This window comes from Dendropsophus ebraccatus, chromosome 8, assembly GCF_027789765.1.
Source record: "Dendropsophus ebraccatus isolate aDenEbr1 chromosome 8, aDenEbr1.pat, whole genome shotgun sequence".
Lineage (NCBI taxonomy): Eukaryota > Metazoa > Chordata > Amphibia > Anura > Hylidae > Dendropsophus > Dendropsophus ebraccatus.
The window spans coordinates 122,554,624-122,582,489 of NC_091461.1; the positions used below are offsets into that span (position 1 = coordinate 122,554,624).

Below are 27,866 nucleotides of genomic sequence, written 5' to 3' on the forward strand. Positions count from 1 at the left end.
CTGACGTCAGGTGGGGGGTGGATAGTAGTTAGCGATTATTTATTTGTCAGGCGCGCGGCGGGCAGCCCTACAGGCCGAGGACCCCTTGGCGCAGGCAGTACTGAGGACAGCCGCCAGGGGGCCTTCCCTATCCGGGCCGGGCTGACTGTTTGAATTTGGGAAGCGGCAGCGACATGAATGGGATCGGAGAGAGCACGGTGAGAGGCCGGGGGCGGGGACAGTGACCGGCGGAGGGTGACGGGAGGCCCGGCAGGTGTAATGCGGTCACTTACCGCCCGGCCATGTGCTGAGGGGGAAGGGAGGCTGTCAGTGGCGGCCAGCAGGGGGAGGGGCGGATATACAGCCGGCATGTTACCCCCAACACTGAAGAACAACTACAACTCCCATCATGCTGTACAGTACAGCTCAGGCTCCCCAGGCATAATGGGAGTTGTAGTTCTGCAGCTGGAGCCCAGCCGGGATCCACTGCCCCACTGCACGCCCCCAGCCGGGATCCACTGCCCCACAGCACGCCCCCAGCCGGGATCCACTGCCCCACAGCACGCCCCCAGCCGGGATCCACTGCCCCACAGCATGCCCCCAGCCGGGATCCACTGCCCCACAGCACGCCCCCAGCCGGGATCCACTGCCCCACAGCACGCCCACCACCCCCGGCCGGGATCCACTGCCCCACAGCACGCCCCCAGCCGGGATCCACTGCCCCACAGCATGCCCCCAGCCGGGATCCACTGCCCCACAGCATGCCCCCAGCCGGGATCCACTGCCCCACAGCATGCCCCCAGCCGGGATCCACTGCCCCACAGCATGCCCCCAGCCGGGATCCACTGCCCCACAGCATGCCCCCAGCCGGGATCCACTGCCCCACAGCATGCCCCCAGCCGGGATCCACTGCCCCACAGCACGCCCACCATCCCCGGCCGGGATCCACTGCCCCACAGCACGCCCCCAGCCGGGATCCACTGCCCCACAGCATGCCCCCAGCCGGGATCCACTGCCCCACAGCACGCCCCCAGCCGGGATCCACTGCCCCACTGCACGCCCCCAGCCGGGATCCACTGCCCCACAGCACGCCCCCAGCCGGGATCCACTGCCCCACAGCACGCCCCCAGCCGGGATCCACTGCCCCACAGCACGCCCCCAGCCGGGATCCACTGCCCCACTGCACGCCCCCAGCCGGGATCCACTGCCCCACTGCACGCCCCCAGCCGGGATCCACTGCCCCACAGCACGCCCCCAGCCGGGATCCACTGCCCCACAGCACGCCCCCAGCCGGGATCCACTGCCCCACAGCACGCCCCCAGCCGGGATCCACTGCCCCACAGCACGCCCCCAGCCGGGATCCACTGCCCCACAGCACGCCCCCAGCCGGGATCCACTGCCCCACTGCACGCCCCCAGCCGGGATCCACTGCCCCACTGCACGCCCCCAGCCGGGATCCACTGCCCCACTGCACGCCCCCAGCCGGGATCCACTGCCCCACTGCACGCCCCCAGCCGGGATCCACTGCCCCACAGCACGCCCCCAGCCGGGATCCACTGCCCCACAGCACGCCCCCAGCCGGGATCCACTGCCCCACAGCACGCCCCCAGCCGGGATCCACTGCCCCACAGCACGCCCCCAGCCGGGATCCACTGCCCCACAGCACGCCCCCAGCCGGGATCCACTGCCCCACAGCACGCCCTCAGCCGGGATCCACTGCCCCACAGCACGCCCCCAGCCGGGATCCACTGCCCCACAGCACGCCCCCAGCCGGGATCCACTGCCCCACAGCACGCCCCCAGCCGGGATCCACTGCCCCACAGCACGCCCCCAGCCGGGATCCACTGCCCCACAGCACGCCCCCAGCCGGGATCCACTGCCCCACAGCACGCCCCCAGCCGGGATCCACTGCCCCACAGCACGCCCCCAGCCGGGATCCACTGCCCCACAGCACGCCCCCAGCCGGGATCCACTGCCCCACAGCACGCCCCCAGCCAGGATCCACTGCCCCACAGCACGCCCACCATCCCCGGCCGGGATCCACTGCCCCACAGCACGCCCCCAGCCGGGATCCACTGCCCCACAGCACGCCCCCAGCCGGGATCCACTGCCCCACAGCACGCCCCCAGCCGGGATCCACTGCCCCACAGCATGCCCACCGCCCCCAGCTGGGATCCACTGCCCCACAGCACGCCACCCAGCCGGGATCCACTGCCCCACAGCACGCCCACCGCCCCCAGCTGGGATCCACTGCCCCACAGCACGCCCACCGCCCCCAGCTGGGATCCACTGCCCCACAGCGCGCCCACCACCCCCGGCCGGGATCCACTGCCCCACAGACTGATGTGTACCGGATGGTAATCGGGTGACGTTTTCCATATGGATCCTGAGTGATCGGCTCCTTTCATTGAAATCCGACTTCAGATCTGACAGCGTCGCTGCTTGTGTTGCAGGTATTGAGGTGGAGGGTGGCTGCCAGTCTGGCCTGGGCGGTGATCCTGCTACCACTGAACTGCTTGGCCTTCATCTGTCTCAGCAAGTTCCACATCTTCCATCCAGCACAGTGCCTTACAGGTGAGCAGAGTCCATAGAGAGTCCCTGTCATTTCATGTGTCACTCAATGTGTCTGCACTTCTGATTGGTCGGGGGCTGGGGGTTCACACACCCACCAATCAGATTGAGTTGTGGGAAGTACCATGCCCAATCAATGTTTGCCATAAAAGTCATCGCCCAGATAACATATGGCATACACTTACGTTAGGGTCTGTGGGGGCTCCATGAACCAAGCTGAGCTTACACTTTATAAGAGAGTGAGGAGCGGCTTCTATCAGCAGCATCCTCCCCCGCCACAATTGTGCGATCTATAACAATACTATGCCTGCAAGAGAAATTGGAAGAGCGCTCCATAGCACAGATCAGGGGGATATGTGGTAGGTGAGAGAAAAGATTGAAAAACTCTCACCTGGGGTTATGCAAAGGGAGGCACAACACTCAACAACCGCAGGTAAAGGATCGCTGCTGCCCCCAGGTAAACCATACAAGATGGATAGAAATAAAACGACCTCCCTCCAACCAGGGTGTGTTCAGGCGCAGATCCCCAGGAGATGCAAAATTCATGTATTAAAATTTATTAATAATAAAAAAAACTAATACCTTTTTATACATGAATTTTGCATCTCCTGGGGATCTGCGCCTGAACACACCCTGGTTGGAGGGAGGTCGTTTAATACTGTGCCTGAGCAGCGTAAACGGAAAGAGGACAAAAGTGCCAGATTTAGTTTTTTCATATTATTTATCAAAAATAAAAATTAATAAAAACTAGACACTGTGGTGAAAAGAACGATGCCCCAGTCAACCTCGTAGGTGATGAAATAAAAGCGCTATGGCTCTTAGAAGGTGAGGAGAAAACTGGCTCCGTCATTAGGGCCAAAATCCACTTTGTCATTAAGGGGTTAACGGAAGTAAAAAATGACAAATCTGTGTAACTTTCTGACACCAGTGGATTTGAAAGAAAAAGATTTTCCCTGGAGTTCCCCTTTAGCATAGGATATGGTTGATGACTATAATTAGTAATATTGTTGCCCTTCTACTATTCTGCTGCTGTAATCGCTGTATCTGTTTCTGTAGGTTCCATCAGAGACGCCCTCAGCAGCTCCACCTTCTTCTGTCTGCTGCTTCTCAGTCTCCTGCAGACCATTCAGTGCGTCTTCAATGTGCAGTTCCATTCAGGTGAGATCAGGTGAAACATTTAAAGTGTAACTACCATAGTGATATGTCCGAGGAGAACCCCCCGGATAGCTAAAACAAAGGGGCTGCTAATACGAGCAGTCTATGGAATTCAGCTCCCTGTAGCAGAGCTGAAGGGGCAGAGCGCCCTGAATGATATACACTTCTGACTTTCCGCTATTACATGTGAGAAGTTTTTTTTTTTTTTTTTTTAAATGGTAGTTACACTTTAAAAGGGTTTTCTGATTACAACTTGTGTCCTGTGGAGATCGGGGTCCAACCTCCGCACCCCCTGGTAATCTCCATATCTGGCCCTGGCACCTTTGTTATGAATACAGCTGTGAATATGGCATGTGACCCATGGCTCTATATTCATTCTCTATGGAGCGCTGTAATCATCGCTCTCTCCGATGGCTCCATAGAGAATGAACAGAGCCGCAGGTCACATGCCGCACCCACAGCTGGGACCGATCTGGAGATCGCCGAAGGATACGGAGATTGGTCCTCTGTGATCTTACCTGTCCCCTATCCTGTGGCATGCTGCCTCTCCCATGATGCTTAGCTATAAGCGCTGACTCAGCCTGGCCGTGCAGCACCTCGGACACTCTACGGCCTCTGCCTGTTCGGTTTATTGATGCTGATGTCGCTCTCATCCACAGTGGTGCCTTCCATCCCCAGTTCCCGTCTCTCCTTGCTCGGACTCATGCTCCTTCCCCACCATGTGCTTCACTCCTTCATACACGCCGGTATGGGGGTGCTGGTGTTCTGGTGCTGCACTCTCCTTGGTCAGAGTCAATATCAAGGCCTGACCGTTCCCTGCAGTCCAGACCCCAGGTGAGTAAGTTACGTATGGGACCTATAACACTGAGCAGTAACACTAGGATATAACGCTGTGTATGTTCTCTCTCCTCAGTGGTCAGGAAGCCGGCGGTCAGGCTATGTGTCTGAATGAACGTTACCTCTTTCTGCTGCTGACCGGAGGCTTCATGGGGTACAGCTACAGTCTACTGTATTTCATTCACAATATGAACTGCTTGTCTTTTCCTTCTGTGCGGGTAAGAACTAGTATATTATTATTACTACTCATGTATTCCAGTAACGTCCTCATCTACATGCATACGTCTAATCCAGGGATGGGGAGCCTGCCGCCCTCCAGCTGCTACAAAACCACAATTCCCATCATGCCTGGAGAGCTAAAGCTTTGGTGGTCCTGGCGTGATGGGAAATTGAGGTTTTGCAACAGCTGATCTGATCTAAGGTTACTATTACACCTAGTGATTATTGGACGTCTTTAGCTTTTCTGGACAATAATCGTTTTGTGTAATCCTGTTTTAAATCAATAATCAGCCAACATGCACAATGGCAGCTGAACGTTGATTTAAACCATACCCTAAAATCCTGATAATGATAGAGATGATCTGCTGGCCATGTAACAGGAGCGGTGGCAACAGACCGCCACTATTCTCTATGGACAATCTGAAGATTGTCCGGGGGTCCCTCCAGCAGCTCCCCGCGATCTTACCATCTCGCTGTCGGTCCGTGTAATTGCGCCAACATCGAGCAAGGGACCGTGGAGCAAGCGAGCGCTAACCTGACTGGTTGGCACTCGCTCCTAATATTGAGCCATTTAATAGGGCCCTAATGGGGCTTTTACACAGACAGGATTATTGAAGCCTAAGCCAGGAAAGGATTTCAAAAGGGGATAAATCTCAGTCTTTCCTTTAAGACCTGTTAGTTCTCTGTTTATAGTCCATTCCTGACCTTGGCTTCAATAATCTGTCAGATTGAAGAATGATTCACTTCTTACTCCCCAAGATGAGCCCATAGACTTGGGGTGCTTTAACACAGATTATTTGGCAGATTTTTGAAGCCAAAGCCAAGAATAGACTATAAACAGAGAACAGGTCATAAAGAAAAGACTGATATTTCTACTCTTTTCAAATCCATGCCTGGCTTTGGCTTCAAAGATCTATCAGATAAATCTCTCTGTGTAAAAGGACCCTCACATTAGGCGTCTATCTCAGTCACATGGCTCAGAATTGGGAGAGAACACAGGGAGTGTGCACGTATCCTGCCTCTTTGTATGCATCAGACCCAACAGGTTAAAACGTTAGACATGTCTGTACTGCACACTTCATCTACATGTAGAATTGCTGGACTCTTAAAACTGTTTATTTTCTCTAAAAAATTTTTTAAGCAATTCAAGTATTTCCAGTTCCGCCAAAGTGTCCGGAAACTTCTGAAGCACAGCTGCGTCCAGTCTCTGTACCTGGTCCGGAATTTTGCCATTGTCTATTTTTTCCTTGGTAGGTTTTATATTGTTACCTCCTACATATGCACGTATACATAAAATATACACATACACACTTACACAGTTGTATATATAAAATATAAACATACATAAAATATACACATACATACTTACACAGTTGTATATATAAAATATAAACATACATAAAATATACACATACATACTTACACAGTTGTATATATAAAATATACACATACATACATAAAATATACACACAAAATAATCACATACATACATACATATACACAGTATATAACAGTACATACAGTGTATATATAAAATAAACACAGACAGACACAAAATAGACGCACACATACATACACGGGTATACATAAACTTTACACCCGTGCACATTTCTCATAATTTTTACCTTTTATTCCAGGCTATATTCCAAGAAAATGGATTCAAACAATCCTAAATCTCCAAATGGATCGGTAAGTTGTATGTTAATAAATAAAGATCCTGGCCTTCACTATGCTGTACTACTGCCTCCTCTTCTGTAGTGTGTGGGGGAGGGGGGGGGAGAGGTCCATGCTAAAAGCCGCATCACAGTTGTAGTTTAAGGAAGTAATGGAAATAAGTAGAGATGAGCGACACTGGAGAATGCTGGAGTCTTATTGTTCAGCATTTGGTTTCCGGTGGCTGAAGAAGTTGGATGCAGCCCTGGGGAGTCTGGGAAAACATGGATACAGACATAGGCCATAGGCTGTATCCACCAGGACTCAGGTGCAGGTTGGGCACTTGTTGTATAAGCCAGAAGATGAATGGATACATGATGGTATTGCAGTCACAGACCTGTGCTATGTATATGTTCTGTGCAGACACTTACCACCGCTGGATACCCTTCGTGGACTCCTGGACCTGTCACTCTTTTACCAGATATGGCTGTCTGGCGTGTTCCTCCTTACCACCTGGTACACTGCATGGCTGCTCTTCCAGATCTACAGTACTGAGGTTAGTGGGGCAGGTGGGATTTATTGTATACGGCTGCATTCACACACGCTGTGTCCCTCTCTAGGACTCATCCCTATGTATATATATTGGGCCTCATCCAGACTATGGAGAAAAAACCTTGTGCCCATAGTCGCCTCTCGATAACTGAATTGTGATTGGTTGCAGTGGGCGCCAGGCCCAAATTTTGGTTTAGAAACTCTATAATTGAGGCCAAACGCCTGATATTTCTGTATAGTAAGCGAAGGGGAAGGTTCCTCCTGGCATTCGGAGATGTCTTCATTAGTGGATTTCGATAATGCGTCTCTTTCTGCGTCCGGCTCTTGTAGTATATTGTCCCCTATATTGTTATCCTTTCTATACTTCTAGGCCCACATGTTTCCTGTGCAGACCGCCTTTCCCGAAGAAGCAAAAAAATGTCTTCCAAACATGTTGAGCTGTGGTTCTCCTCTGCTAAAAGTAAGTGGAATGAAGATATCTGCACAGAGCTGTATACCTTGGTGTGCCTGTATACCTTAGTAAATTTATATATATAATGTAATGGAGGGAAGTCCTTCCTTGTGAACCCTCTCTACAGCTACTTTTTTTTTTTTTTTTTTTTTTTAATTCTCAATTTTATTAAATTTTCACAATTTTGTAAAAGGAAAACATTACATGCCACACCCAACCGGGTGAAACGCTACAAGTAGTAGGAACTCAAGTAAACAAAAGCGACAAAAAAGAGGGGAGGGGGAACAACAAAAACTACTGACGGATGTGCTGAACCGAACAAATGCACTCCATAGCTTCCTCTGGGAGAGGTCTTGCACAGGTATTTATGAGCAAGGAGCGTGCTACCACTTGGTCAGAGACCGAAGAGAAGCAACTGAGCAAACGGAAAAAGAGAAGAGGGAGAAAAAGAGAAAAAGAAAGGAAGGGGAGGGATGGGGGGGGGGGGGGTAGAAAGCAGGCCGCATCTCACTGAGCCAGGAGAGTCTTGTATTCATCCGTCTCGACAAACTGGTCCCAGTAGAACCAAGTCCGAAAAAACTGCTTGTCACGGCCATGCATCTGTGCAGTGAGATCTTCCATGTGCTTGATGTCCACCACTTTGTGGATCCACATGGCAATGCTTGGGGGGGTCGGGACTGCGCCAGAGAGCCGGAATACAAGCTCTGGCAGCATTAATCAGGTGTCGGAGAACAGAGCGCCGGTAGGTCTAAAGGGGCATGTCCACAATGTGCAAGAGAGAGAGCGCTGGGGAGAAAGGCAGCCGCTGATCGGTGAAGGTGATACGCCACACCTCCTTCCAAAAGGGTACCAATTTGGGGCAATTCCAGAAAATGTGTAGGAGAGTGCCTTCCTCACCACAGTTTCTCCAGCACAGAGGCGAGACGTCAGAAAAAATGCGGTGAAGCCGGGTGGGGACCCGATACCAACGAGAAAGCAATTTGTAACCCGCCTCCTGGAGGCGAGAAGATATAGAGCAGGAGTGTGTACAGGTTAGAACTCTGTCAGCTTGATCCGCAGAGAGGGAGATACCTAGATCTTCCTCCCAGGCGGTGAGAAAGGGAGGTGGTGGCTGTTCTGGTGGGGAGCCCAACAGGGAGTATAAGAGGGAGAGAGAATAGCGGAGTGGTCCCGAGCCCAGACAAAGAGTTTCAAAGTGCGTGGAAGGACGGGAGAAGCCCGAGGGGTTCGGGAAGGAGCAAAGGAAATGGTGGAGTTGTAACGCCCTCCAGAACCCCAAGGGAGCCGGGTCCAAGAGATCCTTGAGGTCAGTGAGGGACCGCCACGCCGAGCCCTGAAGAAAAGCGATGGCTCGGAATGAGCCAGCTCTGAACCAAGCCCGAAAAACTGGATCTTCTGTGCCACTCGGAAAAGAGGGGTTACCCAAAACGGGGAACAGGGGAGAGGGATGAGGGGCAGCTACTTTTGTTCTTTCTGGACTCTGTGGCACTTGTTACAGGAGCTAGACAGCAACATGTAAACATTGTGTTATTGCAACGTTTGGAACATACCCTCATGAGTCAGTGCAGTACGTATGAACTGCATTGTGCAGTTTCTGTGTCGAAACCAGAAGTGGATTCAAATGGGATGGAAAATTAAAAGTGAGGACTTGTCTTTTCTGTTGGATCCTCTTCTGGTTTTGGCACAAAAACCGCACTGGTAGTTCTCGAAAAAACTGCTGTGTGATTTCAGCCTGAAGCAGCTTTTTTTAAAACTTCTATAAAGCTACATGAATCGGTCACCGCTGTAATTGTACTGACCTGAAGACTGTAGGTAATGTCAGTTTTGCCAAAAAGGGAAAGGTGGAAAAACTATTTCACTGGGAAATCTTTTTATCTCATGGGACATGAAGGGGCTCACTACATAGTACAATTGTAGTACAAACAAGATATAAAATAATAAATGTTCTCTTTGTAGCTAGAAGTTGTGACGCCATTGTTGCATATTCTCTGTCCTCCGCAGTATCTGGCCTTCCAAGACTTGATGCTCCTTTCTCAGTACTCTCCATCTCGAAGACAAGAAGTGTTCAGCCTCAGCCAGCCAGGTATACAGCTTAATAACATCAGGAAGTCGGCAGAATGAGTGACCGCTGGACCGGACGCTGATTCATCTCACTTAATCATTGACAGGAGGGCATCCTCACAACTGGACCGCCATCTCTAGGGAGTGCCTGGGTGTCCTAACAAATCTGACCTCCAGACTTGTTGCCCATCAAGAAGCTGCGGCCAGTAATGGACGTATCATCCTCTCATCATCCTCTTCAGATACGAGAAAATCTTCCAGCAGCTCAGGTGTGCCCTCCCAGTCATTTACCTCATGTTTTGCTGGCTAAAACCAATAACTTTCATGACTAGAGATAAGAGCAGCTCCAGCATGCTCAAGTCGGATTGTTCAGCATTAGATTAGCGGTGGCTGCAGAAGTTGGATACAGCCCTAGGGAGTCCTGGGGTTATACAGTCTATGACCTATGGCTGTAGCCATGTTTTCCAGGACTCCCTAGGGTTGCATCCAACTTCTGCAGCCACCGGTAATCAAATGACGAACAATCGGACTCAAAAATACTCCAGTTGCGCTCCTCTCTTGTCATTACCTCACCTTCGTGTTATTTTATGTTTTAAATGGTAACGGTCACTTTAAAAGGAGAAAAACTTTGACATGTTGCAGAGATATTGTCAAAAGTTTTGATTAGTCAGGGTCTGTTTTTTCACATCTCAACCAATGGATAGAACTAGTGTTAGAAGTTGTTAAAGTAGTCTCTCCAGTGCGGCTGCTGGTGCATATAAAACAATAAACATTCTATCCATACCCGTCCACACTCCCTGTGTCCCCTGCTGACTGCAGAGCCCCCACTTCTAAGACTAACTTGTCTCGAGAGTGACAGCTTGCTCAGCCAATCGCTGGCCGCAGTGATGCCCCGCCTTAGTCAGTGATTAGCTGTCACTCCAGAGACTAGTTCCTCTTGGCAGTGGAGGCTCTGCAGTCAGCGGGCAACACCAAATGAGAACACAGGGAGCGCAGACTGGTAAGGATAACATGTTTATTGTTTTACATTATAAAATGTCGACCGCAGGACAAACCCTTTAATCTCTGGACATATCAAAAAGTATTTAAAGCGACCGGTACACTTACATTTGTCAAAGGTAACACTATAGGTCCAGATTTCTCAGTGTTTAAACCGCCTGTAGCAACCCATCACAGCTCTGCTTTAGTTTTTTCTCTTTCTTTTTTTCCCCCCTACTAACATATATATAATAATTTTTTTTCCAATTCATGCTCAGGTGCATCTTTCATCAATGACACAGTTGAACCCTCACCAAACATTTTCCCAACTCCCCGGATCCCCATCCCTTCTGTTCTGAAGCCCGGTGCTTCACTCAAAGCAAAGTGGGACTCTGGTAGTCCTTTTGCCTCCCCTGCAATTGGTCGCATAGCTGGTATTGACCAAAGTTCTCCATGGCATGGATCTGTCCAGAGCCCCCATGTTATGAGAAAAGGCGTAAAGCTCTGGACCTGTGAATCAGGTGAGTGCACTAACTTGTTTCTGTAGCCAGTCATGGCCCAATAGGCCGGAAACACAATAGGCCATGTGATCAGTGATGTGAATGAGGCCTTAACTTTAAAGGGAAACTCCAAACAAGACTGTTACGTATACAAGATCTGAGGGGACAGTGCCTGATCGTGGGCTGGTGCACCACTCCTGGGCCCTGTGCTAAGCAGAACATAGGATATCAGTTTTACCTGCAATGGTCTTAAATAATAATCAATCAGTCTTTCCTATGTATTTTGTTTTTTTCCATAGACATCCAGAGTAAGGAGTCAGAGGTTTCTCCCCTGGCTAAATCCAGCTCTGGCCCCGCGGGTGGTGATGGTCAGCGTGTCTTCTATACGTGGCTCCACAACAGACTGGAGCAGGTAGGTGCGGGAGGCGTTACGCTGCTCATATTGCTGGGACAGGGCTGGGATCTGTGCCATGTATGATCATCACACGATACTACATGAATGGAGGGTCCAGGCCTCTGGAGAGAGCTTTATATTGTGTTAATGATTATACAATTCTTGGCTTTTTTGTATTTAATAGTTACTACTTGTTTATATATTTGCTGTTTTCTTACTTTTCTAACATGTAACTTATAAATCCCTGCTATATATTTTGTGTGAGTGAAATCCATTGCTTTGCACAAGCTACCCTCATGCTTCTCCATAGGACACAGTTTGTCTTCCTGAGACATCCCTTTAAATGGGGCAATGTAACTACTAATGGATTAACATTGTATATTTTATCATCTTCCATTTCCGTATAGTGTAACATATTTAATGGTTTTTTTTTTGTTTTTTTATAGATCAAATATTTCTTGGCAAAACGAGTTTTGTTCATGTATCTATTCAGCAAGGTAAGTGTGAAGCTTCAGCGACGTGACTTTTACTCTAATCTGTGCCACAAGCAGCTGCAAGGATGGACCTAATACTACTGTACAATTGCCTTTAATTCAGCCGAATAGTTACCAGATTAATAAATATCACAGGGATCCTGATAAACACTGAATACTCTGAGATCTCGGGTTTCTGGCACAGACTGTGTGCGAGGGGTTTCTGGCACAGACTGTGTGCGAGGGGTTTCTGGCACAGACTGTGTGCGAGGGGTTTCTGGCACAGACTGTGTGCGAGGGGTTTCTGGCACAGACTGTGTGGGTTTCAGTCATGGTGTCTGTACGGATCGGCTGATTTTTCTCCCCTTATTTACAGCATCCAGAGGCCTCCAGTCAGGAAGTCTTCGCTGATTCACAGATCCACATTTGGGCTTTGGAAGGTGAGGGGTGTGATCCCTGTGCTCCATTATTTCCTGACCATGTAACAGGGTAAACTTGGTCAGGTATATCTATGTATATGCATATTCTTCATAAAGCCATGGGCCGCTATCAACTACTCCTGCAATGTAGAGATGATGGATGAACCTCAAATCTGTGATTTAACAGTTCCAGACCTATCATCTCTCCATTGCAGGAGTAGTTAATGGGAATAAATTATCTAAAAGCAGAAGTGAATATTGTGGCCTAGTCCGGGTTCACATTATGACTTTACAATACATTACACATATACATCGGCAACCTGCCAAAATGGGATGCTGTCATACTTGTGCACATACAGCCACCGGCTCTAGAGATGAGCGCAACTGAAGCAGGCATGCGTCCGATCATTCAGCATGTCATTACCGGTGGCTGAAGATGGATGCAGACCTAGGATGTCCGGGAAAACATGGATACAGCCTATTGCTGTTTTCCAGACAGTTTCAGAGCTGCAGCCACTGGTAATCAATTGTTGTATGATCGTACGCATACATGCTCAATTGCACTCATCTCTAACAAGCTCCATTGACTTTAAAGAAAGTTACCCTGGCTTAAAAGAAACATGGCCACTTTCTTCCAGAAACAGCACCTCTCCTGTGCTCGGGTTGGGTGCGGTATTACAGCTCCATTCTATTGAAGTGAATTGAGCTGAATTGTAATACTCCGCACAACCTGTGGACAGGGGTGGCACTGTTTTTGAAAGAACATGGCTATACTGAGCTCCTAACACACATTATCATATTGGCCTGGTCACATGACACTTCTGTCTTATTTCAAAAATATAATAATCTGTGCAAACCTGGGGCTGTAAATAAGAAATTTCGGGGAGACTCTGCAATGGTCAGATTTGCTGCAGATTTTATTTGCGGTGTTACTGTCTCCTCCACATGCTGCGTCCACAAGCTTTCAGATCCTCAGTCTTGTCTTACAGTTGCAGAAATGCTGCAGATTTCACTACAAGGTAGCAGGAGTGAGATCTGCAGAAGCTGCTGCTGTGGTTTCTCACATCATAGATCCAGAGAGGAATATTTCCATCATGTGTGGTCCTGGGCATAGTTCACCCACTGCCAGGCTGACATACACAGGCAGTCATGTATGGTTGTGGTAGGAACATCTCCCCTATGTCTGCCACTAAAAAAAAAAAGTTTTTAAATCAACTGGTGCTGGAAAGTTATACAGATTTGTAATGTATTTCTATTTAAAAATCTCCAGTCTTCCAGTACTTATCAGCTGCTGTATGCCCTGCAGGAAGTGGTGTAGTCTCTCCAGTGTGACACAGTGCTCTCTGCTGCCACCTCTGTCCATGTCAGGAACTGTCCAGCAGGAGAGGTTTTCTGACATGGACAGAGGTGGCAGCAGAGAGCACTGTGTAAGACTGGAGAGAATACACCACTTCCTGTAGGACATACAGCAGCTGATAAGTACCGGAAGACTTGACATCAGCTGATATGAAAACATTGTTTTCCCCTGGAGTCCCCCTTTAACCCCTGCATCATTCCTTTGTATGGTAATCTTGTCATCTCTTATCCAGGTCTGTCTCATCTGGTGGCCGCTTCCTTCTCTGAAGACAAAATGGGAGTTGTACAGACCGCTCTGGCCAGTATATTGGCCACACTTCTTACCCTACACGAGGTGAGCGTCATGTTACCCTCAGGTACTTCTACATCTCTGCAGCAAAAGGTGATCATTATAGCTATGGACTGTATCATGTGAATATGGAGGTTCCCCCCTCTGGATGTTGCAATACTGCAAATACCAGTCCAGTCAACTAGTTGTGAAAGAAGGTCACAAAGAGGTTAATGTGGGGCACAGTATTTGTCAGTTGTTTTTATACAGTTTTAGGAGGAATAACTGAGGAAGAGCCGGCTCCTCCTGCGGGGCTCTGCACGGGTGGGGCGGCTCCTCCTGCGGGGCTCTGCACGGGTGGGGCGGCTCCTCCTGCGAGGCTCTGCATGGGGGGGGGGGGGGTGTGGAGCTCCTCCTGCTGGGCTCTGCATGGGGGGGGGGGTGGAGCTCCTCCTGCTGGGCTGTACATATGGGGGGGCGGTGGAGCTCCTCCTGCGGGGCTCTGTGTGGGGGCCTCCATTATTTATTACTGTTTCTCTTCCAGGCTGTAGAGAAGCATTTTAAGCTTCCACATGCCCCCAGCAAACCTGCCAGATCTACATCGAGTTTAGTAGATTCTTCTTACAAGACGCTCAGGTTTGCGGTTCGATCCACTCTGAAGACGGCGATCTACAGGATAAGCACAACGTTCGGAGAGCACTTACAGTAAGAATCCTGTACAGGGGAAGGGCTGATACAGCAAGTGACAGGAGGAATATTAATGGCTGTCGCCTAGTAAAAATACCTCTTAACTTATTGATCGTTCAGGGTCTCTGTGCAGAGATCTCTGCCAGATGTATTCGAGAGAGAAGTGCATGATAAGCGTTCTGTCCACATGACTGAGATGGACTCGTATAGAAAGTCTATAAGCCATCTCCTGAGACACACACATACATACACACACACACACACATACATACACACACACATACATACACACACACATACATACACACACACACACACACACACACACACACACACATACACACACACACACACACACACACACACACACACATACATACACACACACACACACACATATATACACACACACACACACATATATATATACACACACACACACACATATATACACACACACACACATACATACACACACACACACACACACACACACATACATAGCATTAGGCCACGTACTTCTCCCCTGATTAGTGGGGGCTCTGAACGTTGCAGACCACCACCAACCGAAACTTTTGACTTGTCTGTAATAAATTTCTAAAATTGTTTTGTCCCCCCCCCCCCCCCTTCAGTGACAGGTTGAACTTTAATTATTTGACAACCTCGCAGGGTTAACCTGAAGGTGTTCCCTTTTTTCCAGCGCTGTTCCTGTATCTTCAGAACATCGGAAAAAGATGCAACAATTTCTTGATTTCAAGGAATAATCCTTCTGCTTGAAAACTGATATTTTCTATGTTTTTTGATGCAATTGACTTTACATTAAAGGTGAACAGTTTTTGAAGTTGATCGGTGTCATCCATTGTTACACAGATGTAGTAAAAAATTGTACTTTTTTTTTTTTTTTTCCTCCACCCCACATGTTTATTTTAATCTAAATTTATTTAAAATGTCCAGACACAGACAACCCCCACCCGCCCCCTAAACTGTCCTTCGATCTGATCCCTGGTCACTTCCTGGTCTAGGGGGCACTTAGGACATGACGTTGCAAGCCCACTTAGCCGGTCAGCAGCTGTAGTGTTGTCCCTCCTCTGCCACTGACTGGCTGAGCGGACCTGACACGTCACATTCCAGGTCCCCCTCATACCTAGAAGTGGCCTAGAGTGGAGCACAGTGATCTCCAGCTCTGGAGCCAGGGAGCGATGTGCACGTTTTTGTTCCCTTATCATCCCCAGCATAATACTCATATAGTGTGTGTGTGTGTGTGTGTATATATATATATATATATATATATATATATATATATATATATATATATATATATATATATATATATATATATATATATATATATATATATATATATATATATATATATATATATATATATATATATATATAATTTATAATTTATATTTCTGCCTAACCAAATAACTATGTTACGTAAAATATCATACTGGATAAAAGACATTAAAAAGTGATGAGCCAGAACTGATGAACAACTTCCAATGGGACAGAGAGCGGACATAACCTAAGAGCTATATACAAGTATAAGTATAATGGGTATACACTAGAGATGAGCGAACCTGGAGCAGCTCGAGTCAATCCGAACCAGAACTTTGGCATGTGATTAGCTGCGGCTGCTGAAGTTGGATAAAGCTCTAAGGTTGTCTGGAAAACATGGATACAGCCAATGACTATATCCATGATTCCCACATAGCCTTAGGGCTTTATCCAACTTCAGCAGCCACCGCTAATCACATGCAGAACAATCGGGTTCAGATGGACTCGGACCCGAACCCGGTTCGCTCCTCCCTAGAGGCACCCTATCAATACGATGCAATCTATGGGGGTCCCTTGCTTTAGGATAAACAATCTTTGTAGTCCTATTTCTGCCATAGCCTGCATGCTATTAAAGGGGAACTTCACTCAGCTAAAATCAACTGTAATCAGAAAGTTATATAGATTTACTTCTATTTAAAAATCTCCAGTCTTCCAGTACTTATCAGCTAATGTATGTCCTGCAGGAAGTGGTCTATTCTCTCCAGTGTGACACAGTGCTCTGTGCTGCCACCTCTGTCCATGTCAGGAACTGTCCAGAGCAACAGCAAAGAGCACTGTCAGACTGGAGAGAATGCACCACTTCCTGCAGGACATACAGCAGCTGATAAGTACTGGAATAGTACTTCATAGTAATGTACAAATCTGCACTTGTGTGATAGTTTCACTTTAAGAAATACTTGAGCACCTCTGCTGCGTTTTAATGTTGAGCAGATGTTGTGCAGTACCACATAGTGACCTCTAGGGGGCGCAGGTATACTTCTCAATGGTTTCGGTAACATGACACACGGTGCTTTAAAGAGGTACTGAGCACTTAGAGGGGAATACGGGACAAGGAGCTAAAACGCAAAGAGATGGAGGAGAAAGGATGAGCCATCAGTGAGATGCCCGGAGCCGGCTGCCTCCTCTACAGGAACGGTAGGACCCACTTCAGGTCTCTCTCACTACTTTATGTCACTTCTACATGAGATTGTATGATGGCGGCACGTGTGTTTTTGGCTTAGATGAGAGGACAGCTTTATCATGTGTCTTACACACTATAGAGCAGTATGTGGCGGTATAATATCACATAAAGCACATATAAACTGCCTATAATAACTGCATTTACCGTAGCGCTTACAGTAGATGGGCCGCACAGTTTACGCCATTTGCACGGACTGATAGGTTATTGCCAGGTTAACAATATTGTTGTGACTGTAATAGTGAGACCTGGCGGGTCCAGTCCCATCACATTGGTGCTCTGTGCTCTCATCATTTATATTATTATTATTAGGGTTTTTTTGCACAAAATGCTGTAAAGTTCAGTGGGTGCCGTCACTTTAAAGACAAGTCATCGAGACGCATCAGATGCTTTGCTGGGTAAGCGGATTCGCTAGAATAATCTGTGCAAAGCGTTTTCTCCCAATGTAAGTCTATAGGACTGTTTCAGCCGTGTGCACACAGAGCAGAGGGAGAAGCGCTCAGCCGCACGCTTCTTTCTTCTTGCACGCACAGACACCAACCAATGAATTTTTGACGGCTTTACAACTAAGTGTCAGACAAACGTTCATTCTGGTTATAAAAGGTATCCAGTGCGTGAGGCGGGAGTCAGACTGGGTGACTATTTTTTTTTCCGCTATTGCAGCAGCCAGTGTTCTGCATTGTTCTGGCATCTTCCCCCATGGACTTCAATAGGGGGGTAAAAATGCCCAATTCATAAACAGGAAGCCGAGAATCCCAGAATCACATGACAAATAGTGGGAAAAAAGGAAAAACAGCAGAGAGAAAAATAAAATGCCCATCGAAATTTACACAAAAATGTGAAAATGCCTGAAAAACTGCAAAAAAAAAAAATGGAAAAACTGCTGGCAGCTTTTTTCCAAGGTGTATTTTAGTAAAAGGGGTACGCCGGCGAAAATCTTTTTCTTAAAAATCAACTGGTTTCAGAAATTAATGAAGAAGTCATTTCCTGTGATTATAATGCATCTTACCACAGAACAAAGAGTGTTAAAGGGGAACTCCAGACGGAAAAAAATTCTTCTAAATCAACTGGTGTCAGGAAGTTATAAAGATTTGTAATTTAATTCTGTTAAAAATCTCCAGTCTCCCAGTACTTACCTCCTTCATTACCCCCCCCCCCCCCCCCCCCCCCCCATCCCTAGACCCTTATCTTTGCTGTAATGGATGAGACCTCCTTCATCACCCCCCCCCCCCCCATCCGTAGACCCTTTTCTATGATGATGATGATGAGGAGACCTCCCTCCTTACCCCCCCTCCCCATCCATAGCCCCTTCTCTCTGCTGATGTGCTGGGTCTCCTACCCTCATCTTACAAGACATGTAAACCATCTCCAAGGATCCCAGGAGCGGTAACACTCGCCATCACCGCAGCAGGATGAAGGGTAAGTGGGAGCCACTGGGATCTGTTGTACTTCTGCAGATGTTGTGTGGTTGGTTTCACTTTCCAGCAGTCCTATGTAAATCTATACATTACACCGAATGACAAAGTTGAGTCTGCTATAGTGTGTGTACAGATGTAGCAGAGCTGGAATTAAATGAAACTTTTTCTTAAAACTAAGTTAACCCGCAGTCCTCCCCAAACTGGTGACAACTTATATACCAGGCAGATGACCCCCAGTACATGGCGTCCGGGACACCGTCACCTGTGTCTTTGGGATATTTTTACATAAATATATTTATTATTTCTTTATTTTTTTACATTCATATTTGCTTTAATTTGAAGAGTCAGTTAAACTCTTTAGCGATGTCTCTGGATGAGTAAGTGATACGTAATATGTAGCAGAGCTGAGTTTGTCCTTTGGTGATGTAGCAGAGCTGAGTTTGGTCCTTTGGTGATGTAGGAGAGCTGAGTTTGTCCTTTGGTGATGTAGCAGAGCTGAGTTTGTCCTTTGGTGATGTAGCAGAGCTGAGTTTGTCCTTTGGTGATGTAGCAGAGCTCAGTTTGGTCCTTTGGTGATGTAGCAGAGCTGAGTTTGTCCTTTGGTGATGTAGCAGAGCTGAGTTTGCCTTTGGTGATGTAGCAGAGCTGAGTTTGTCCTTTAGTGATGTAGCAGAGCTGAGTCTGGTCCTTTGGTGATGTAGCAGAGCTGAGTTTGTCCTTTAGTGATGTAGCAGAGCTGAGTTTGTCATATCTCGGCGTCTTTACCTGTGATGTTACCTGTGTCTGATATCTAAATCTCCTGCATAATTTCCCTAGCCGGCCCCATGATTTGAGTAATATATATATATATATATATATATATATATATATATATATATATACTAATGTTCACCACTTCTGTATTTCTAATATCTTGTAAGTAAAACTGGTTATGGGGGGGGGGGGGGGGGGGGGATTGTCATACACATTGGCTGTGATGGGCGCTGCAACTGGGCGGCAAGACTGACAAAGAGGACACAGAGAGAGGGGGTCCACAATCCCGGGGGTCTTTGAGGAGACAAGTGCATTTATTTGCCTAACTTAAACGTATCGTGGTAAGTAAATGTCCGCCACCTATCACTGCTATGAATCCCCCCCCCCCCCCTCGGACCCCCCCTGCATTCTCTCTCCTGCACTGTACTGATGAGGGGCTAGAACCCCAAAACTGCTGGAAAGGTAAAGCGGTACCGCACGTCCACAGCATGGTCTCCATACCGCCATAGCCCCTCCGGCAATGATCAGTATTATATAGCCAGAGATATAACCCGGGCGGTAGATTCCTAATAACACCTGATAAATTACCGGTTCATTCCCATTTATCAGAATTTTACAGCCATAACATAAAATTATTTTTTTTTTCAGCAATTTATGGCTCAAAATTTTCAATGTTTTTCACAATTTTTTGGCCCAAGAAAATCTCTCATTTGCAGATAACCTAGTAGTATATTCTGACTAAAACTGGACCGAATGGCGGCTATTTTACATGAAAAAGGATAGTGGAGGGTATCCTTAAAATGTCCAATTAATGTCCGTTTTTCCCCATTTATTTTATTTAAATTGAATTCAGTGAAAAATTAGCCGACAGTTCCCATACGCTGCGCTTTTTCTTTTTCATTTTACATTATTTGCCTCATTTTATGCAGGTAATTATTTCACAACTGCCGCGAGGATTCGGGTTTCATAAAACGCCCAAAACAACAAACAACCCCCCCCCCATACACACAAATAATCAAAAGAACAATAGAAAAGCTTGAAAACCGAGGCTCCTCTTACTTGTAAAACGTCCTTTGAGCCTCAAGCCGGGATCACATGAAAGGAACGGACAGCGAGCAGCTCAGATCCCTGGAAAGGGAGCGGGGTCTCCTCGGACGTCCCGGCACATTTACTCAGGGGATTCCGGTGCTCCTTGCACTGACCACGCACCTAGCCGGACAGCTTTAGGCTATGGTCACACACTGTACTTTTTATGAAAATAACGGCCGTTCTTGTTATAATTCAATGATTTGCATTGAAGTCAATGCAAACAACATCCATCGTTTCACACAATGTATTGAACAACGACCAATAAAATACCGATCATGTCATTTATTTCCGGCCGTTGTCCTTAGACAATGCAATTTTTTATTTAAAACAACGGCCACTGTTTATATGTAGTGTGAACATAGCCTTACAGTGGTCGGACATTATAGGCGCATATATGGGTTACGGCCATATACACTGGAAATTTACATTGTTGCCCCTAGCAACCAATCACAGCTCAGCTTTCATTTTAAAAGTTATACTTGGAAAATGAAAGCTGTCCTGTGATTGGTTGCTATGGGAATCTAAGACTAGTGTAGGGGAGGAGAAGCCCATAGCAACCAAAGCTTTGGCTCTCCAGGCATGATGGGAATTGTAGTTCTGCAACAGCTGGAGGCCGCAGGTTCCCTATCCCTGATATAGAGCTCAGACTATGGAGGACGGCGGGATGACAGATAAATAACGTGCAGATTTGGGGTTTATGATATATTATAGCAGCTGGGAATGGGTATTTTTCACTCCTAATGTGATGCAGAGAGCGCCGTTTGTTTTAATATAAAGGCTGTTTATTTACTGTATGAGGTCATTGATGGCGTCAGTCACCGGCGGTAATCTGTCTGCACAGCCCCCCGTCTGCCGCCTTTGTTTAATGGTTGTCACTCGGGGGTCCGGCTACAATGGGGACATTACTGCAAAACACTTAAAGGAATATCTCATGAGGGGAGTGATAGTCTCATGGTATAATAATATATATAATGTATAGTGTAGTAATAATAATATAATGTATAGTTCTGTAGAGATAGGAATAATCCTGTCATCCTTCTCTGTATCCTGTAGATTCTGCAGTCATATTTGTATGGCTAGGTTCACACTGCGTTGTTGCAATCCGTTTTTTATCCGTATTTTGCATTTGTGTGCATCCGTTTTGATCCGTTTTTCCATCGACTTCCATTGTAAAAAAAACTGATCAAAATGGATTTAACGGACACAAAAGTAGTGTCAGCTACGTTTTTGTGTCCGTAAAAAAAAACCTGATCCGTTTTCTTTACAATGGAAGTCAATGGACAAACGGATAAAAAAAACGGATTGCAAAAACGCAGTGTGAACCTAGCCTATCTGTGACTGCAAATAAACTCTGATCTGATTCCTGGACCGGCGGAAGCTCTGACTATTAGATGGAGAATTAGAGGGATTCTACTGTATATTAGCCTGTATATGGGACGTGTCCGCCGGCATCACCCACACTATCCTTGCATGTAGATCTATCTATCTATCTATCTATCTATCTATCTGTCTATCTCCTATCTATTGGTGTGTTTACACAGGCAGATTTATCTGACAGATTTTGGAAGCCAAAACCAGGAATGTATTTGAAAAAAGGAGAAATCTTAGTCTTTCCTTTTATGATCCGTTCCCTGTTTATGGTCTGTTCCTGGCTTTGGCTTAAAAAATCTGTCAGATAAATCTGCCTGTGTAAACGCACCATATCTATCTATCTATCTATCTATCTATCTATCTATCTATCTATCTATCTCCTATCTATCTATCTATTATCTATCTATCTATCTATCTATCTATCTATCTATCTCCTATCTATCTATCTATCTATCTATCTATCTATCTATCTATCTATCTCCTATCTATCTCCTATCTATCTATCTATCTCCTATCTATCTATCTCCTATCTATCTATCTATGTATCTATCTCCTATCTATCTATCTATCTATCTATCTCCTATCTATGTATCTATCTCCTATCTATCTATCTATCTCCTATCTATCTATCTATCTATCTATCTATCTATCTATCTCCTATCTATCTCCTATCTATCTCCTATCTATCTATCTATCTATCTATCTATCTATCTATCTATCTATCTATCTATCTCCTATCTATCTATCTATCTATCTATCTCCTATCTATCTATCTCCTATCTATCTATCTCCTATCTATCTATCTCCTATCTATCTATCTATCTCCTATCTATCTATCTCCTATCTATCTATCTATCTATCTATCTATCTATCTATCTATCTATCTCCTATCTATCTATCTATCTCCTATCTATCTATCTATCTATCTCCTATCTATCTATCTATCTCCTATCTATCTCCTATCTATCTATCTCATATCTATCTATCTATCTATCTATCTATCTATCTATCTATCTATCTCCTATCTATCTATCTATCTATCTATCTATCTATCTCCTATCTATCTATCTATCTCCTATCTCCTATCTATCTATCTATCTATCTATCTATCTATCTATCTATCTATCTATCTATCTATCTCCTATCTATCTATCTATCTATCTATCTCCTATCTATCTATCTATCTATCTATCTCCTATCTATCTATCTATCTATCTATCTATCTATCTATCTATCTCCTATCTATCTATCTATCTATCTATCTCCTATCTATCTATCTATCTATCTATCTATCTATCTATCTCCTATCTATCTCCTATCTATCTATCTATCTATCTATCTATCTATCTATCTATCTATCTCCTATCTATCTATCTATCTATCTATCTATCTCCTATCTATCTATCTATCTATCTATCTATCTATCTATCTATCTATCTATCTATCTATCTCCTATCTATCTATCTCCTATCTATCTATCTCCTATCTATCTATCTATCTCCTATCTATCTATCTATCTATCTATCTCCTATCTATCTATCTATCTCCTATCTATCTATCTATCTCCTATCTATCTCCTATCTATCTATCTATCTATCTATCTATCTATCTATCTCCTATCTATCTATCTATCTATCTATCTATCTATCTATCTATCTATCTCCTATCTATCTATCTATCTCCTATCTATCTATCTATCTATCTATCTCCTATCTATCTATCTATCTATCTATCTATCTATCTCCTATCTATCTATCTATCTATCTATCTCCTATCTATCTATCTATCTATCTATCTCCTATCTATCTATCTATCTATCTATCTATCTATCTATCTCCTATCTATCTATCTATCTATCTATCTATCTATCTATCTATCTCCTATCTATCTATCTATCTATCTCCTATCTATCTATCTATCTATCTCCTATCTATCTATCTATCTCCTATCTATCTATCTATCTCCTATCTATCTATCTATCTATCTATCTATCTATCTATCTATCTATCTATCTATCTCCTATCTATCTATCTATCTCCTATCTATCTATCTCCTATCTATCTATCTATCTATCTCCTATCTATCTATCTATCTATCTATCTCCTATCTATCTATCTATCTATCTATCTCCTATCTATCTATCTCCTATCTATCTATCTCCTATCTATCTATCTATCTATCTATCTATCTATCTATCTATCTATCTATCTATCTCCTATCTATCTATCTATCTATCTCCTATCTATCTATCTATCTATCTCCTATCTATCTATCTATCTCCTATCTATCTATCTATCTATCTATCTATCTATCTATCTATCTATCTATCTATCTATCTATCTCCTATCTATCTATCTATCTCCTATCTATCTATCTATCTATCTATCTCCTATCTATCTATCTATCTATCTCCTATCTATCTATCTATCTATCTCCTATCTATCTATCTATCTCCTATCTATCTATCTATCTCCTATCTATCTATCTATCTCCTATCTATCTATCTATCTCCTATCTATCTATCTATCTATCTATCTCCTATCTATCTATCTATCTCCTATCTATCTATCTATCTCCTATCTATCTATCTATCTCCTATCTATCTCCTATCTATCTATCTATCTCCTATCTATCTATTATTTTTAGCCATAAACAACTGAAAAACAAGGACGAGAAGCAAAAATATATATATATATATATATATATATATATATTTCTGTGTGTGACCTGCAGAGTCACAAGTAGGCCCAGATTTAGTAAGGGTCGGTTCACACCTGCGTTTATCTCCAGTCATGAATGGTTGAGTCCATATTAAATGAACGGATAAGCACAAACAGATGAGCAAATGAATTGCAAAATTATCAGGTTTTGTTTTTTCCCTATGGTCCGTTTTCATCCCGGCTGACCGGTCCCATCTTTTTCCTTATTCATTTATATTCCCTTCTGGTTTCTCAGCTCTTCTGCACATGCTCAGATGAATAAGGCTGCGGACACACTGTGTTTCTGCTATCTGTTTAAAAGAACAAAAAAAAAAAAAAAAAAAAAACAGATGTAAAACCGTCCGACTTTCCATGAGTGGAAAACACCAATGTCCCAATGCATATCCTGCTGTAATATCACAAAACTGCAACTGACCTGAAAAATTGGCCTGGGGGGTTATTGTGTTTTCTTTTGCCCCATTGACAACTGGGGGGGGGGGGATTCTAAACAGTTGAGGGGTGTGATGATGTAGGAGATGGTAGGGGTCGGGTGTGATGGAAATCGGTATGACTGTTACCAATGTTGAGCGCTCTCGCCCTCTCCCCTCCCCATAGAGAATACAGCTCAGCCAGTGCCAAACGTTTCTGAGTATGGGGAGGATGGACGGCCATATGATCGGTTATCGAAGGTTTTACTGTAAGACTGTGTGATAAATCTCCTCCAATCCTTTTAGTGATTTTCCTCTGGATATTAGATGAGGGTCCTGAATGTCACATATATTGATGTACACAGTGGGAGACCGGGTGCTACCAACTCAGACATGGAGCAAACCACTATTTGTAAACCTAAGAAATTAGTACATTTATTAAAAGAATATTGTAAGCTGGCAAACTCACCCCTCTTCATGCTCCCAGCTGCTTTCACTTCCTGCTCGGGGTGGAGGGCGGCACCTCCGCAGTCATTGGCTGCACTGGCCTGGGCCACTGTGCTCTTCTGCTCTGCAATCTGCTGTGCTGTGTAAGGTTCTGCTATGCCAAGTCCTGAGATCTGATAGCTCCATGCAGCTGGTGGCCGGGCAGGGCAGCCAGCAGACATCTGAGGCTTGCCCTAAGATCCCGGTCACCCATCCCCTCAGAGCAGTGAGTAAGTGAGGGAGGTCACCAGCTTGGCCACCGCTCCTAACACAGAGAGGTGGTCAGGAACGTAGACATCAAGCTGTAAACATGGCACATCAGAGACCACAATAAAAAGGTGACTAGAACCGGGTCCTCCCTATACGAGATCGTTGGCAAGTTTGTAACTCCTCACACTCATTATATTTTCCATATATAGAGCCATACGAGGGATGATTTTTTGTGGGGACAAATAAATCTTTTTGATGACATCCTTCATAAATCATACTGCAAAACAGAAAAACAATATTTCTGGGCCAAAAACTTAAAAACCTAAAACTAAGGGATTCTGCTCGGACATTGTTCCCTCTGCAATGCAGCTGATCTGTTCTCCTTATTCTGTAGGTCACCACCATTACAGCCAGGGGCAGTTTATATACTTTTTGTGCTTTTTTTTTTTTTTACTAATGTTAAAAAGTTAAAAAATTTTAGAAAAGAGATATGCGGGCCAATATTTTTTGCGCTATGATCTGTAGTTTTTCACAGTACTAGACTTGGGGGACATTTTATTATTTTTTTGTTTGCGCCGCACCCGCACGGGATCAATGCTTTACTTTAATAATTCAGGCTATTCCGCAAATTTTTTTATGTTTAATTATGTTTTTATTGGAAAAATCCAACAAGGTCCTATAGTTGTGACATGAATCCATCATATACCAAGAAGACCGGGATGGTCCAGCTTGCCCCTGGGGCTCCTGTGCTCTGAGATGCCCTGGTTTACACCATTGTTGTTAATATATATATATATATATATATATATATATATATATATATATATATATATGAATCAGTGATGATTGAGTGAAGTATATATAATATAAGACGGAATTCTTATATTATTTGGACAGTGTACACCAGCGTCAGATATGGGTAGTATATATGAGCGTAAACCACTTCTGCCAACAGGCTGAATGAGTCCCATAGGGGTTGTAGTGTGAACTAGTCAGCATACCAGCGACATGTAGCTGTACTACTGCCAGATTGTCTGATACGTGCAAGGATTCCATATTCCAGCATTAAAGGGGTACTCTGGCGAAAAATCTTTTTCTTTCAAGTCAACTGGTGTCAGAAAATTTTATAGATTTGTAAATTACTTCTATTGAAAAATCTCAAGTCTTCTAGTACTTATCAGCTTCTGTATGTCCTGCAGAAAGTGGTGTATTCACTCCAGCCTGACACAGTGCTCTCTGCTGCCACCTCTGTCCATGTCAGGAACTGTCCAGAGCAGTAGAGGTTTTCTATGGGGATTTGCTGCTGCTCTGGACAGTTCCTGACATGGACAGAGGTGGCAGCAGAGAGCACTGTGTCAGACTGGAGAGAATACACCACTTCCTGCAGGACATACAGCAGCTGATAAGTACTGGAAGACTGGAGATTTTTAAGTAAACGTAAATTACAAAAACTTTCTGACAGCAGTTGATTTAAAAGAAAAAAAATCACTGGAGCTCCCCTTTACAGCACTGACAACAGCTGTTTTAAGTAGTCAAGTGATGTCTGTGTGACAGAAAATATTTATATATCTGTGCTGTCATTTTCCAGATCACGAACAGCAATGTATACTTACCATCCGCGCTGCTTGTGATCCTACATCACCAGTCTTCCTGCCAGCTGTATCTTCAAGCCCCCCTTCCTATTAATCATTCTGGAGGAGTCGGGGCCCGAAGATACAGCAGTGGCCAAAGACCCAGACGCCGGATCACAAGCAGCACAGATGGTAAGTATACATTGCTGCTTGTGATTTGGAAACTGACAGCACATATCCCAGACTCCCAATATATATATATACGTATCCCAGACCCCCAATATATATACGTATCCCAGACCCCCAATATATATACATATCCCAGACCCCAATATATATATACTTATCCCAGACCCCAATATATATACTTATCCCAGACCCCCAATATATATACATATCCCAGACCCCAATATATATACATATCCCAGACCCCAATATATATATACTTATCCCAGACCCCCAATATATATACATATCCCAGACCCCCAATATATATACATATCCCAGACCCCAATATATATACATATCCCAGACCCCAATATATATACATATCCCAGACCCCCAATATATATACGTATCCCAGACCCCCAATATATATACATATCCCAGACCCCCAATATATATATACATATCCCAGACCCCAATATATATACTTATCCCAGACCCCAATATATATACATATCCCAGACCCCCAATATATATACATATCCCAGACCCCAATATATATACTTATCCCAGACCCCCAATATATATACATATCCCAGACCCCA

The 27,866-nt window shown here is 45.1% G+C and overlaps 2 protein-coding genes across 2 annotated transcripts in view; both read left to right on the top strand.

Annotated features, from left to right (window-relative positions):
• NDC1 (NDC1 transmembrane nucleoporin) lies at positions 1 to 15,379 on the top strand. Its single transcript, XM_069981640.1, has 18 exons — positions 1 to 197; positions 2,433 to 2,553; positions 3,607 to 3,708; positions 4,365 to 4,539; positions 4,619 to 4,760; positions 5,903 to 6,011; positions 6,399 to 6,450; positions 6,838 to 6,970; positions 7,337 to 7,426; positions 9,419 to 9,500; positions 9,586 to 9,747; positions 10,735 to 10,977; positions 11,256 to 11,368; positions 11,797 to 11,847; positions 12,200 to 12,263; positions 13,832 to 13,932; positions 14,411 to 14,571; positions 15,254 to 15,379. Exons 1-18 carry the CDS (start codon positions 174 to 176, stop codon positions 15,315 to 15,317), a joined length of 1,989 nt encoding a protein of 662 aa, XP_069837741.1. The 5' UTR covers positions 1 to 173; the 3' UTR covers positions 15,318 to 15,379.
• A 1,566-nt stretch (positions 15,380 to 16,945) lies between these two features.
• GLIS1 (GLIS family zinc finger 1) overlaps positions 16,946 to 27,866 on the top strand; it is a 75,555-nt gene continuing 64,634 nt past the window's right edge. The window contains exon 1 of the mRNA XM_069981641.1: positions 16,946 to 17,028. Coding sequence (XP_069837742.1) covers positions 16,995 to 17,028 — 34 coding nt within the window. The 5' untranslated portion in view covers positions 16,946 to 16,994. The remainder of the gene's footprint in view (positions 17,029 to 27,866) is intronic.